This window comes from Myripristis murdjan, chromosome 12, assembly GCF_902150065.1.
Source record: "Myripristis murdjan chromosome 12, fMyrMur1.1, whole genome shotgun sequence".
Classification (NCBI taxonomy): domain Eukaryota; kingdom Metazoa; phylum Chordata; class Actinopteri; order Holocentriformes; family Holocentridae; genus Myripristis; species Myripristis murdjan.
In genome coordinates, this window is record NC_043991.1 from 1,614,385 (window position 1) to 1,626,172 (window position 11,788).

General features: G+C 42.2%; 1 protein-coding gene across 1 annotated transcript; it reads left to right on the forward strand.

Annotated features, from left to right (window-relative positions):
• Positions 1–710: 710 nt before the first annotated feature.
• Positions 711–3,087, forward strand: LOC115369175 (gastrula zinc finger protein XlCGF8.2DB-like). Its single transcript, XM_030065743.1, has 2 exons — positions 711–735; positions 1,493–3,087. Exons 1-2 carry the CDS (start codon positions 711–713, stop codon positions 2,467–2,469), a joined length of 1,002 nt encoding a protein of 333 aa, XP_029921603.1. The 3' UTR covers positions 2,470–3,087.
• Positions 3,088–11,788: the final 8,701 nt, after the last annotated feature.

The following is an 11,788-nucleotide window of genomic DNA, read 5'->3' on the forward strand; positions in this document are numbered from 1 at the left end:
AAGCAGAGGTGACTCTTGGTCTTCCTTTCCTGGGTCGGTCCTCATTTGTGCCAGTTTCATTGTAGCGCTTGATGGTTTTTGCGACTCCACTTGGGGACACATTTAAAGTTTTTGCAATTTTCTGGACTGACTGACCTTCATTTCTTAAAGTAATGATGGCCACTCGTTTTTCTTTAGTTAGCTCATTGGTTCTTGCCATAATATGAATTTTAACAGTTGTCCAATAGGGCTGTCGGCTGTGTAGTAACCTGACTTCTGCACAACACAACTGATGGTCCCAACCCCATTGATAAAGCAAGAAATTCCACTAATTAACCCTGATAAGGCACACCTGTGAAGTGAAAACCATTTCAGGTGACTACCTCTTGTCTCATCGAGAGAATGCCAAGAGTGTGCAAAGCAGTAATCAGAGCAAAGGGTGGCTATTTTGAAGAAACTAGAATATAAAGCATGTTTTCAGTTATTTCACCTTTTTTTGTTAAGTACATAACTCCACATGTGTTCATTCATAGTTTTGATTCCTTCAGTGAGAATCTACAATGTAAATAGTCATGAAAATAAAGAAAACGCATTGAATGAGAAGGTGTGTCCAAACTTTTGGCCTGTACTGTATATATAATTTTTTTAAATATTCGTTGACTAAGACTAGACTAAAACTATTAAGGACAGCAATCAACTGGTCAATGTTGACCAGACAAATCTGGTCAACGATGACACAGAGATTCTCAGTGGCAGGTTTGATGTTAGAGTGAAGTCGGCCAGTAAACTCATCAACTGAGGCGGTGAGGTTATCAGGACCATGTAAAACAAAGTTTTTATTGGGGCTCAGGTGGAGAAAGTTAAGGGACATCTGATCTTTGGTCGCCAAGCAATCATAAAGGGAACTGGAATTAGGTAAGAATCAGAAGAAACCTGTTTCTCACCTAATTACGAAACAAACAAAAAAATAAACAATAAAAAAGCGAGTGTTGATTGTCACCATATCTGTATTTTACAAAAGCTTTAGTAGGGATTATGCTGACATGAAGTGATGCTGACAGGCTCGGGTCAGCTTCCAAGCATAATTGTGTGTGTCTGTGTGTTTTTTTTCCAGTAGTGTGTAAAGAGGAGGTTCCCCCTGAGCAGCTTCAGCGGACCACCACTCTGGAGTTTGAGCCCCCACACATTAAGGAGGAACAGGAGGAACAGGAGGAACTCTGGACCAATCAGCAGGGAGAGCAGCTTCAGGATATCACCAAGCTGCCGTTCAGTGCTGTCCCTGTGAAGAGTGAGGATGATGAAGAGGAAGCTGAGTGGAACAGAGACGTCCGCCGCTCCACTGGACAGATGGAAACAGAAGATGGTGGAGAGGAACGAGCCAGGAACCCAGAACCCTCCTCTGAGGCTGAGACTGATGACAGTGATGACTGGGATGAGACCACAGAAGCTCAGTCAGATTCAAACCCACCGAGTGAAGTCCCTCTCAGTCATGACAGTCCTGATGTGGGAGAGAAACCAGCTTCCTGCTCCAAGACCAAGAACACAGGAAAGAGTACATTCCCCTGCTCCCTCTGTGGTAAACAGTTTACCGAGAAAGGAACCCTCAACAGACATATGAGAATCCACACTGGAGAGAAATCAGTCGTCTGCTCCCTCTGTGGTAAAGGGTTTACCGAGAAAGGAAACCTCAACACACACATGAGAACCCACACTGGAGAGAAACCGTTCCCCTGCTCACTCTGTGGTAAAGAGTTTTCACAGAAAGGAAACCTCAAACTACACATGAGAATCCACACTGGAGAGAAACCCTTTAGTTGCTCAGTCTGTGGTAAAGGTTTTACACAGAAGGGACACTTTAATACACACATGAGAATCCATACAGGAGAGAAGCCGTTTACCTGCTCGGTCTGCGGTAAAGGTTTTGCAGATAAAAAAACCTTTCACGTACACATGAGAATCCACACAGGAGAGAAACCGTTTAGCTGCTCAGTTTGCGGTAAAGGTTTTACACAGATAGGACACTTTAAAGCACACACCAGAGTTCACACAGGCGAGAAACCATTTACCTGCACAGTCTGCGGAAAAGCATTTAGTGATAAACGTCATTTAAAACCTCACATGAATGTCCACACCGGAGAAAAACCATTTAGCTGCTCAGTCTGTGGTAAAAGTTTTGCACGGAAAAATTACCTCAACACACACAAACGAATTCACACGGGAGAGAAACCATTTAGCTGCTCAGTGTGTGGCAAAAATTACACATGGAAACATGACCTCAACACACACATGCGAACACACACAGGAGAGAAACCGTTCAGCTGCAGTGTCTGTGGAAGAGGTTTCAGCAGGCGTGCAGATGTTAGAGGTCATGAGTGTGCCGGTGAGACACACCTGAGTGCTGCTCACACACATGTTGTTTTAATACAGGCTAATGCAGTCAGCACCGCTGGCCCATATGTTTCTATTTGCCACAACCCAGGGGGACAATAAGCAAACTGAATAATACTCTATACTCTCTCTTTGCTCTTGGACATCCACATACACCGCTGCTGCATTTACTTTAAACTGATACATTTTACTGCTTTTTCTGTTTTATGCAATTCTTTGTTTTGTTTTGTTTTTTTCTCTTATGCTGTTACTTTTACTGCCACAATTATTACCATCATTCAACATTTTCTTTCTCAGAGCAGGATGTTTTGAAATATTCTCATTGACAATGTGAAAATAGGATAACTTCTTGCAAGAACAATTATTTGCATAAAAAATGAATGAAACTACATGAGGACAGAGTTACTATTATCCTGAGGTTGTCTGTTACTTTACTGGACAGTTGTGTTGTGTATTGAGTCGAGGCTACAGGATTGACCAGGGATGGGCAACTTTTATGGGGGTAAGGGCCACAAAATAATGTGAGTGATCATTAGGGGCCGCAGTGACTCGCAGGGCAGCGAACCCACAGCCACACTGCACTGTCTCTCCATCAGACTGGGCTTTTTGGCTTTTTCTAGCTCCAGCTCTGCTTGTTAGGAAGCATCAAAAGAATATTTTTGTGCTGTGGTAGCTCTTTTGCTCGTTTATATTTCTTTTAAGATCTTTAATGATGGCAAGTCTGGCAGCACCAATGTATTTTTCACATTTCGCTTTATGGCAGCTGTTTTAGTGCTGGTTAATGATATATTCTGCCATCATTGATACAGTCTGCACATTATGGTGTACTGATGAACTCTGTGAACAGGCAGCCGGTCTAACTTTTATATTGGAGCACAAAGTTTCTGTGATAAATTTTTCTTTTTTGCTCATGGTGTCTTTAGCTCTCCACATCATGAAGTGGTGGATGATCCCTTGTCATGACCTCTGACCTCTTCTAATGAGACATAATGTTATGTAAACAACTGACCTGCAGGTGGAGCCATCGAGCTACATGATCCTGAACTGAGACAAAGTCAATCATTTCTGTCCAAATTTTGAAATTCACCCAGGGGCCACAAAATGAAGGTTTGTGGGCTGCGTGGGGCCCGTGGGCCACCAGTTGCCCACGTCTGGGTCAGACCTAAAAACCAGTCAGGATGCTCGGTGTTTCATGGTGGTACAGGTCTGTGCTGAAGACGGCTGGTTTAACATTAGGTTGAAGCACCGGTTATTGTGTTTGGTGGTTAACGTCACCGCCACTCGATACTATAAGATGCAAATACCTGATGATGATGACGATGATGATGATGATGATGCTGATGCTGATGATGATGATGATGATGCTTGGTGTTACATATCTGTGTTGTAGATTGCTAGTTTAACATTAGATTTAAAATGCTTCTTGCTTAATTATGAAATAGTTGCCAGAAGCTGACACACCTCCGGCAGAGCTTAACAAGCACAGGAGTGTCTGCAGAAAGAGGTTGTGATTTTAAAACATTAAAAACTCCATTTTAGGTTAAAAAGTAGAAATAGGTTGTGTGAAAGAGTGTTTCTTTTTTTCTTTCTTTCTTTTTTTTTTTTAATTTGGCACACAGCTGCATGTGCTCAAATGTTCAACTGTGTATGAAGATAAAAAAAAACTGCTCCCACATGTTCCAGTGCTTCAGTTAGCATTGTTTCTGCATATTTGTGTTGCAAATACACATGTCCAATAAGATGTGTACTTTTGTGATGCATGTGTCGCGGGTGTTAGATGTGTGCAGTGATGTAGTCTAGTTTATTATAGTGGTTATACGCGCGTGCACACACACACACACACACACACACACACACACACACACACACACACACACACACACACACACACACACACACACACACACGGCTCCCTTTCTGAAACGTTAACGTTAGCTCCAGCTGTAGTGTCCCCCGAAACGTCACGCTTGATGGAAGCCCCTATGGTCAAAAAGAGCCCGCTTCTTAACACAGAGAAGGCGACTTTATGAACGGGAAAGTGAACGTTATATCAAAAAAAAAAACAACATACTGATACGTATCTTTGCGCATTGTTAAGTGGTAATACGGAAATTCGGGACCTTTTCTAGTGGGTATACGGCGTATACCTGCGTATCACGTAGACTACACCACTGGATGTGTGTTTGAATGCCTTGAAGCTCAAAAATCAACATCGACAGCCATAGGCGTAATTTATGGGGGGGATGGGTGGGTTGCAACCCACCCAATAATCCAAACCAGCCACCACAACCCCCCCAATATCATATCATAATTATTTATAATGATTGCCAAGTATTATAAACACAACAATGTGGTAGATTTTCTCAATTTAGCAGTAAAAAGTAGTGACGTTTGTCTAGAGGTCGGCATCTTTGACGATCAGGGGTGGACTGGCCATCGGGCACACTGGGCATTTGCCCGGTGGGCCGATGTGCTAAGTGGGCCGACAGTCCCCCGACACTTTTTTTTTTTTTTAATTATTATTATTGAAATAGCTGACCGTAAGATCAGTAGATCAGCGGCCCGATTGACACTGGGCTGGCCCAATCACATTGCTAAACAACCCCTTTTGCGTAGTTTGGTCCCGCCTGCATAATGATTTCGGCAAATAAAGTCATTACAAGAGTTTGTTTACTAATCACCGGGCCGGCCCTTGAGACACACTGCTCTGTGGCCCATTGGTTATTTTTCTTCACTGACACGGGGCTGGCCCAATCATATCACGAGCCTGTGGCTCGGTGCGCCGGTGTGCAGTGCAACGCGGGTCGAACGTTATCTCATAGGATCTACTGAGATGGAGAGAAAACGCAAAAGTGGCGCAGAGAAACTGCGAGAAAAAAAACGGCTGTCAATTTTCAAACCGATCGGACTTTTTTGCTTTTTCGTAATTTATCAACATGAATGAAGAATAAGCCCAAACAATACCTGAGGAACACAATTCCCGATGGTAGAGCGGATAGTGCCCCCGTCTGCCATGCAGGAGATCTTCGGTTCAATTCCCCACCCGGACAAAAGGCGGATTTTACTTTATTACCTCACTTTGTTGTTAACCATGACAGTGAAGTGATTCTTATCATTCTGCCTGTCATTGGCTAGATGACACACACAGTGGCATTTAGGGTTTCTGTAATTTTCATTTCTGTACTCTTTTTGTGAATTTGTAACCCAGGTGCTAAATTATTATTATCATTATTAATATTATTATTATTTTGCCTTGTTTTGTTTTGGGTTTTTTTTTTTGTTGTTGTTGTTGTTGTTGTTGTTTTTTTTGCCTTTTTTAATGCCTTGTTCTAACTTTATGGGGAGATATATATACCAATCGAATCAGATTCAGATTTAAAGGATTTGTGTGGTATACTTTGTTTGTCGCCATGACATTCCTATGTGCAGTTTGGGCTCATTCTCCATTCATGTTGATAGGCACCTGCACTTACTGATCTGAAATAGATGCCCAAAAGGCGTTGGCCAGTTGTGGCCTGTTCAATAGAATAAAAAAGTTCAATTCCTATTCATCTATTGTATTTTATTGTTCCACTATAGTACTATAGTCCAGTATGATTGGGGCAGCCAAGTAATTTGACATATTTGAACAATTTTTTAAAAAGTAACGTAATAGTTACTTTTCCTGGTAATTAATTACTTTTTAGTAGAAGTAACTAGTAACTATAATTAATTACTTTTTCAAAGTAACGTGCCCAACACTGCTGATGACAGCTAACTAATTGCATGGCATTATGGTTTTAAAGAGTTGCACAGTTGTTATACACATTTAAGAGAGCAAAAAGACTGGAAAGGTGTGCGTTATCGAATGTGGTGGGCCGGTCTGGTCCAAAATGCCCGGGCCGATTTTTTGTCCCAGTCCGCCCCTGTTGACGATGCTGGGGGTATTGTCATACATCGCTCTCATTCGGAGAGAGACGCGATTGTTTTTTTTTTGTTGTTGTTGTTGTTGTTTTTTTTTGTTTTTGTTTTTTTAATGAAACCGGGACACTTTCCATTGAGCCCATCGATGTGTCCAATAAGAGACTCGTGTGCCGTCACATGATGGGCTAAAAGCCAATAGGAGAGTTCTGTGCGGTCACTTGATCAGCCAAAGATCGCCTACATAGATGAAGATGATTGTTCCATGGCCGTGTATGATCACTACTAAGTTTATGTTTGTAATATTATATATTTATATATATTATATTTATCTATATAATTGAAATATTTAAAGATTTTCTCATGCGGGGCATGTCCTCAGACCTGCTTCACAGGTGGAAATCTCAACCCCCCCAATGTTCAACTCAAAGTTACGCCCTTGTCGACAGCAGACGGCGATGGCAGTCACTGTTTCAGTGTTCACTCCTACATCGGTGTGTTCTTGGAGGCTGACAGATTTAATATGTTTAATAATATCTTCGGCCTGGGCGGCACGGTGGTGCAGTGGGTGCAGTGGTTAGCACTGTCGCCTCACAGCGAGAAGGTCCTTTCTGTGTGGAGTTTGCATGTTCTCCCCGTGTCTGCGTCGGTTTCCTCCCACCGTCCAAAGACATGCTGGTCAGGTGAATTGGAGAAGCTAAAATTGCCCCTAGGTATGACTGTGTGTGTGAACGTCAGTGTTTGTCTGTCTGCCCTGCGATGGACTGGCGACCTGTCCAGGGTGTTTCCTTGCCTTCGCCCTATGAGCGCTGGGATTGGCTCCAGCACCCCCCCGCGACCCTAGTGAGGATAAGCGGTTTAGAAGATGAATGAATGAATATCTTCAGCCTTCAGTTATTAAAAAACACTGCTAAATTTCACTGGAACCAGATTGAGCTGCCGTGTCTACAGATACCCATAAAGGTACATCTTTAATCATGAGAATTATGAAGTTTTTTTTTTTTGTTTTTTTTTGTGAATATTATCCCCTCCCCTCAGAGTGTCCGACTTTTTTCTCACAATTTTCCGACTTTATAATATGAGAACATCCGATTTTTTATTCCCTAGAAATTGGCTAATTTAATGGCAGTTTTACAGGGTTGACCGTTTTTATTTCAGGGGGGATGCCATATCCGCCCTCATCCCCCTCAACTCGAGTACTGCCTATCACCAAAAAACAACCAAAATTGCATTTTTCATGTCATGGGGCCTTTGATGCCAATGGGAGGTGTGAAAGGAAAATACATTTTGGGCAGCTCAGACAGACTTGCTAATTGACTGGACCATCCTGTCGTCTGGCCCTGGCCTTTAATCCTGTGGGCGTGAACACAAACACTTTTTATGCCTTTTATTCCCATTCGGGACCGCACCCTACCTGATCACTGCCTTACAATAGCTTCCCCCACCTTTTGTTCTCTGCCTATTTACATACCGTCTGTAGTCACTGTGTAAAGGTCTTCCTCTGACATTGCTCTTGGTCAGCTCACCGCCCCAGATACTCTCTGTGTCGGTCAGTTCACCAGTGTGCCGGTGTACTTCAATAAACTCACATCATTACAGCAAACTTCTAGACTGGACTACAATGGTTTTAAAGAACAACATTCTCAGAATCAGAACCATCAGCTCACCAGCTCATCAGAGATCGCAGGTGATGCGGCGACAACCTGCAGCCGCCGAGGAGACGCTGGCTCTGCCGGAGGAGACGCTGGCCGAGTACGAGCTGCAAAACTCTCGCCTGAAACTGAAGGTGGAGAGGCAGCAGAGGCTCCTGGACGCCGTCTTGCTGCCGGAGGTGCGACTGCACAGAGGTTCGTAACTTTTAAATGCCATTTTCACATCACCAACTCACCTGGACCCTGACAGGCGAGGATAACCGCCAGTTAAGATTCAAGAGAAAACACTGAGACAATCTGCAGCATCTGTGAGATAATGATATCAATATCACTGCATGATAATAACAACTAATGATATCAATATCAATGCATGATAATAACAACGAATGATATCAATATCAATGCATGATAATAACAACTAATGATATCAATATCAATGCATGATAACAACTCTAAATGACCAACTTCACATGCTAATATCATGTTAGCGGGTCAGCCACAACTTTCAGATCATTTTAAAAACAAATCGTTTATTCTGAATGCAAATGATTTATCATCATATTTAGGAAGACAGCCGTTGTTATGCCAAGGTACGTATACCCGATAAAAGTTGTGTCCCCTGTCCGGTGTTGCCGAGGCGGGGTGGGGGGGGGGCACTCTTTGAGACAAATCAAGAAGCTACTATAACAATTTCAGTGTTTAACAAACTGCATTTTGATAAAAGACAGTTATTGGGAAACACAGATATTGATTAACTGATTTATTTGGGCATTAGATTAACATTTTATAATTTAATTAGGCTATTTTTAATTATTTTCTCAAATGTCTCCACACACAAACATAAATGGCAAGATCTAAGATACTGACAAAATAGGTACAAACACAAACAGTACCAGGAAATAAAATAAAGTGCAGAAATTAATACAAAAAGGCTGGACAATAAATTATTATCAAATCAAAATCACAACTTCTGTCAACTGCGCAGGGGGGCTGGGTGCTTGTGTGTGAAAAGTGAAGCGAACAGCAAGTGGAACGAAGGAGAGATGGGAAGGCAGTCAGCGCACGGCATATCGGCACAAAAACAAACACAACAGACGTTACATAAATAAGTTTCTGACTAACGTTAGGTTATGAAGTCACTTGGGGGTAGTTTGGAAAGTCGCTATGTTGTCATTGTATCACTGGTATTTGCGGGCGCTTGTGTTTCTCGCGCTAGGCGATTCATACCTTCCACCACCACCTAGCCTACAGCGGATGTGTTGCGGCTGAAAGCCATCCTCTCAGCGTTCACGCAGAAACTATTCGCTGCAGTGATTGGTTAATTCCGTTGTCAGTATTTCATGACGTACGGCCCAGTACCCGCCTAACTCCCTCCCAATCCAAGCTAGCATCAACAACAGATTCCTAAAGGAGCCGCAGGCGGTCGGTGAAAACGTCTAGACGGCGCGCCTAAGAAAGTATAAGGCAGGGAAAACCCTGACGTGTCAATATGGTAACCTAGTAAACTGGTGATTTCTTTTCTTTTTTTTTTTTTTTTTTTTTTTTTTTTTTTTTTTTGTTTGGAGTAGATTGCGCCCTGGGCGGTTGCCCACATTGCCCATAGCAAAAACTGTCCCTGCCGGCGCCTCGTCTGTCTGTGCCGCCACCCGTTTATCGTGCTATCGCCTCTTGGAGAGTCATTCATTTTTTCATTCAACCTTTATGTGGATTCGGAGAATCATTGAGAGCAAGCCCTCATTTACAATGATGCCGAATGTACAACAACCATAAAAACAATATGGAATTACAATACAATAACAAAAACAGAATAAAACAGGGATTAAAACAGAATAAAACAGGGATTAAAACAGAATAAAACATGGAACAACATTAAAAGCATTTACAATCATGAATTTTTGGTTAAAACCAAACATTTAATAAAAAAAAAAAAAAAATTAAGTGGCTGCTGTGGATCACACGGGCCTCTGTACGACAGAGTACCAGGGTCACTGCAAGGGGAGCGGGGCCACATTCTGAAACAAAAAAACAAAGACAACTAGTTGAAAGAATACTTTGTTTCTAGACTGTTATTGTGTAATGACAATTGATTCCACAGTTATCAAACTTTGTGTGTGTAATGTGCAATCCTGAGTATATCATTAAGTAGCCTGCATGGCTGCATTTCATCTCTATTAATGGGAGAGTCTACCTGTATTGGCATTATTTAATTGGTTTAAAATTTAAAGACATATACATATATATATATATATATATATATATATATATATATATATATATATATATATATATATACAGTACAGGCCAAAAGTTTGGACACACCTCATTCAATGCGTTTTCTTTATTTTCATGACTATTTACATTGTAGATTCTAACTGAAGGAATCAAAACTATGAATGAACACCTGTGGAGTTATGTACTTAACAAAAAAAGGTGAAATAACTGAAAACATGTTTTATATTCTAGTTTCTTCAAAATAGCCACCCTTTGCTCTGATTACTGCTTTGCACACTCTTGGCATTCTCTCCATGAGCTTCAAGAGGTAGTCACCTGAAATGGTTTTCCAACAGTCTTGAAGGAGTTCCCAGAGGTGTTTAGCACTTGTTGGCCCCTTTGCCTTCACTCTGCGGTCCAGCTCACCCCAAACCATCTGGATTGGGTTCAGGTCCGGTGACTGTGGAGGCCAGGCCATCTGCCGCAGCACTCCATCACTCTCCTTCTTGGTCAAATAGCCCTTACACAGCCTGGAGGTGTGTTTGGGGTCATTGTCCTGTTGAAAAATAAATGATGGTCCAACTAAACGCAAACCGGATGGGATGGCATGTCGCTGCAGGATGCTGTGGTAGCCATGCTGGTTCAGTGTGCCTTCAGTTTTGAATAAATCCCCAACAGTGTCACCAGCAAAACACCTCCACACCATCACACCTCCTCCTCCGTGCTTCACAGTGGGAACCAGGCATGTGGAATCCATCTGTTCACCTTTTCTGCGTCTCACAAAGACACGGCGGTTGGAACCAAAGATCTCAAATATGGACTCATCAGACCAAAGCACAGATTTCCACTGGTCTAATGTCCATTCCTTGTGTTTCTTGGCCCAAACAAATCTCTTCTGCTTGTTGCCTCTCCTTAGCAGTGGTTTCCTAGCAGCTGTTTGACCATGAAGGCCTGATTGGCGCAGTCTCCTCTTAACAGTTGTTCTAGAGATGGGTCTGCTGCTAGAACTCTGTGTGGCATTTATCTCTGATCTGAGCTGCTGTTAACTTGCGATTTCTGAGGCTGGTGACTCGGATGAACTTGTCCTCAGAAGCAGAGGTGACTCTTGGTCTTCCTTTCCTGGGTCGGTCCTCATGTATGCCAGTTTCGTTGTAGCGCTTGATGGTTTTTGCGACTCCACTTGGGGACACATTTAAAGTTTTTGCAATTTTCCGGACTGACTGACCTTCATTTCTTAAAGTAATGATGGCCACTCGTTTTTCTTTAGTTAGCTGATTGGTTCTTGCCATAATATGAATTTTAACAGTTGTCCAATAGGGCTGTCGACTGTGTAGTAACCTGACTTCTGCACAACACAACTGATGGTCCCAACCCCATTGATAAAGCAAGAAATTCCACTAATTAACCCTGATAAGGCACACCTGTGAAGTGAAAACCATTTCAGGTGACTACCTCTTGAAACTCATCGAGCGAATGCCAAGAGTGCGCAAAGCAGTAATCAGAGCAAAGGGTGGCTATTTTGAAGAAACTAGAATATAAAGCATGTTTTCAGTTATTTCACCTTTTTTTGTTAAGTACATAACTCCACATGTGTTCATTCATAGTTTTGATGCCTTCAGTGAGAATCTACAATGTAAATAGTCATGAAAATAAAGAAA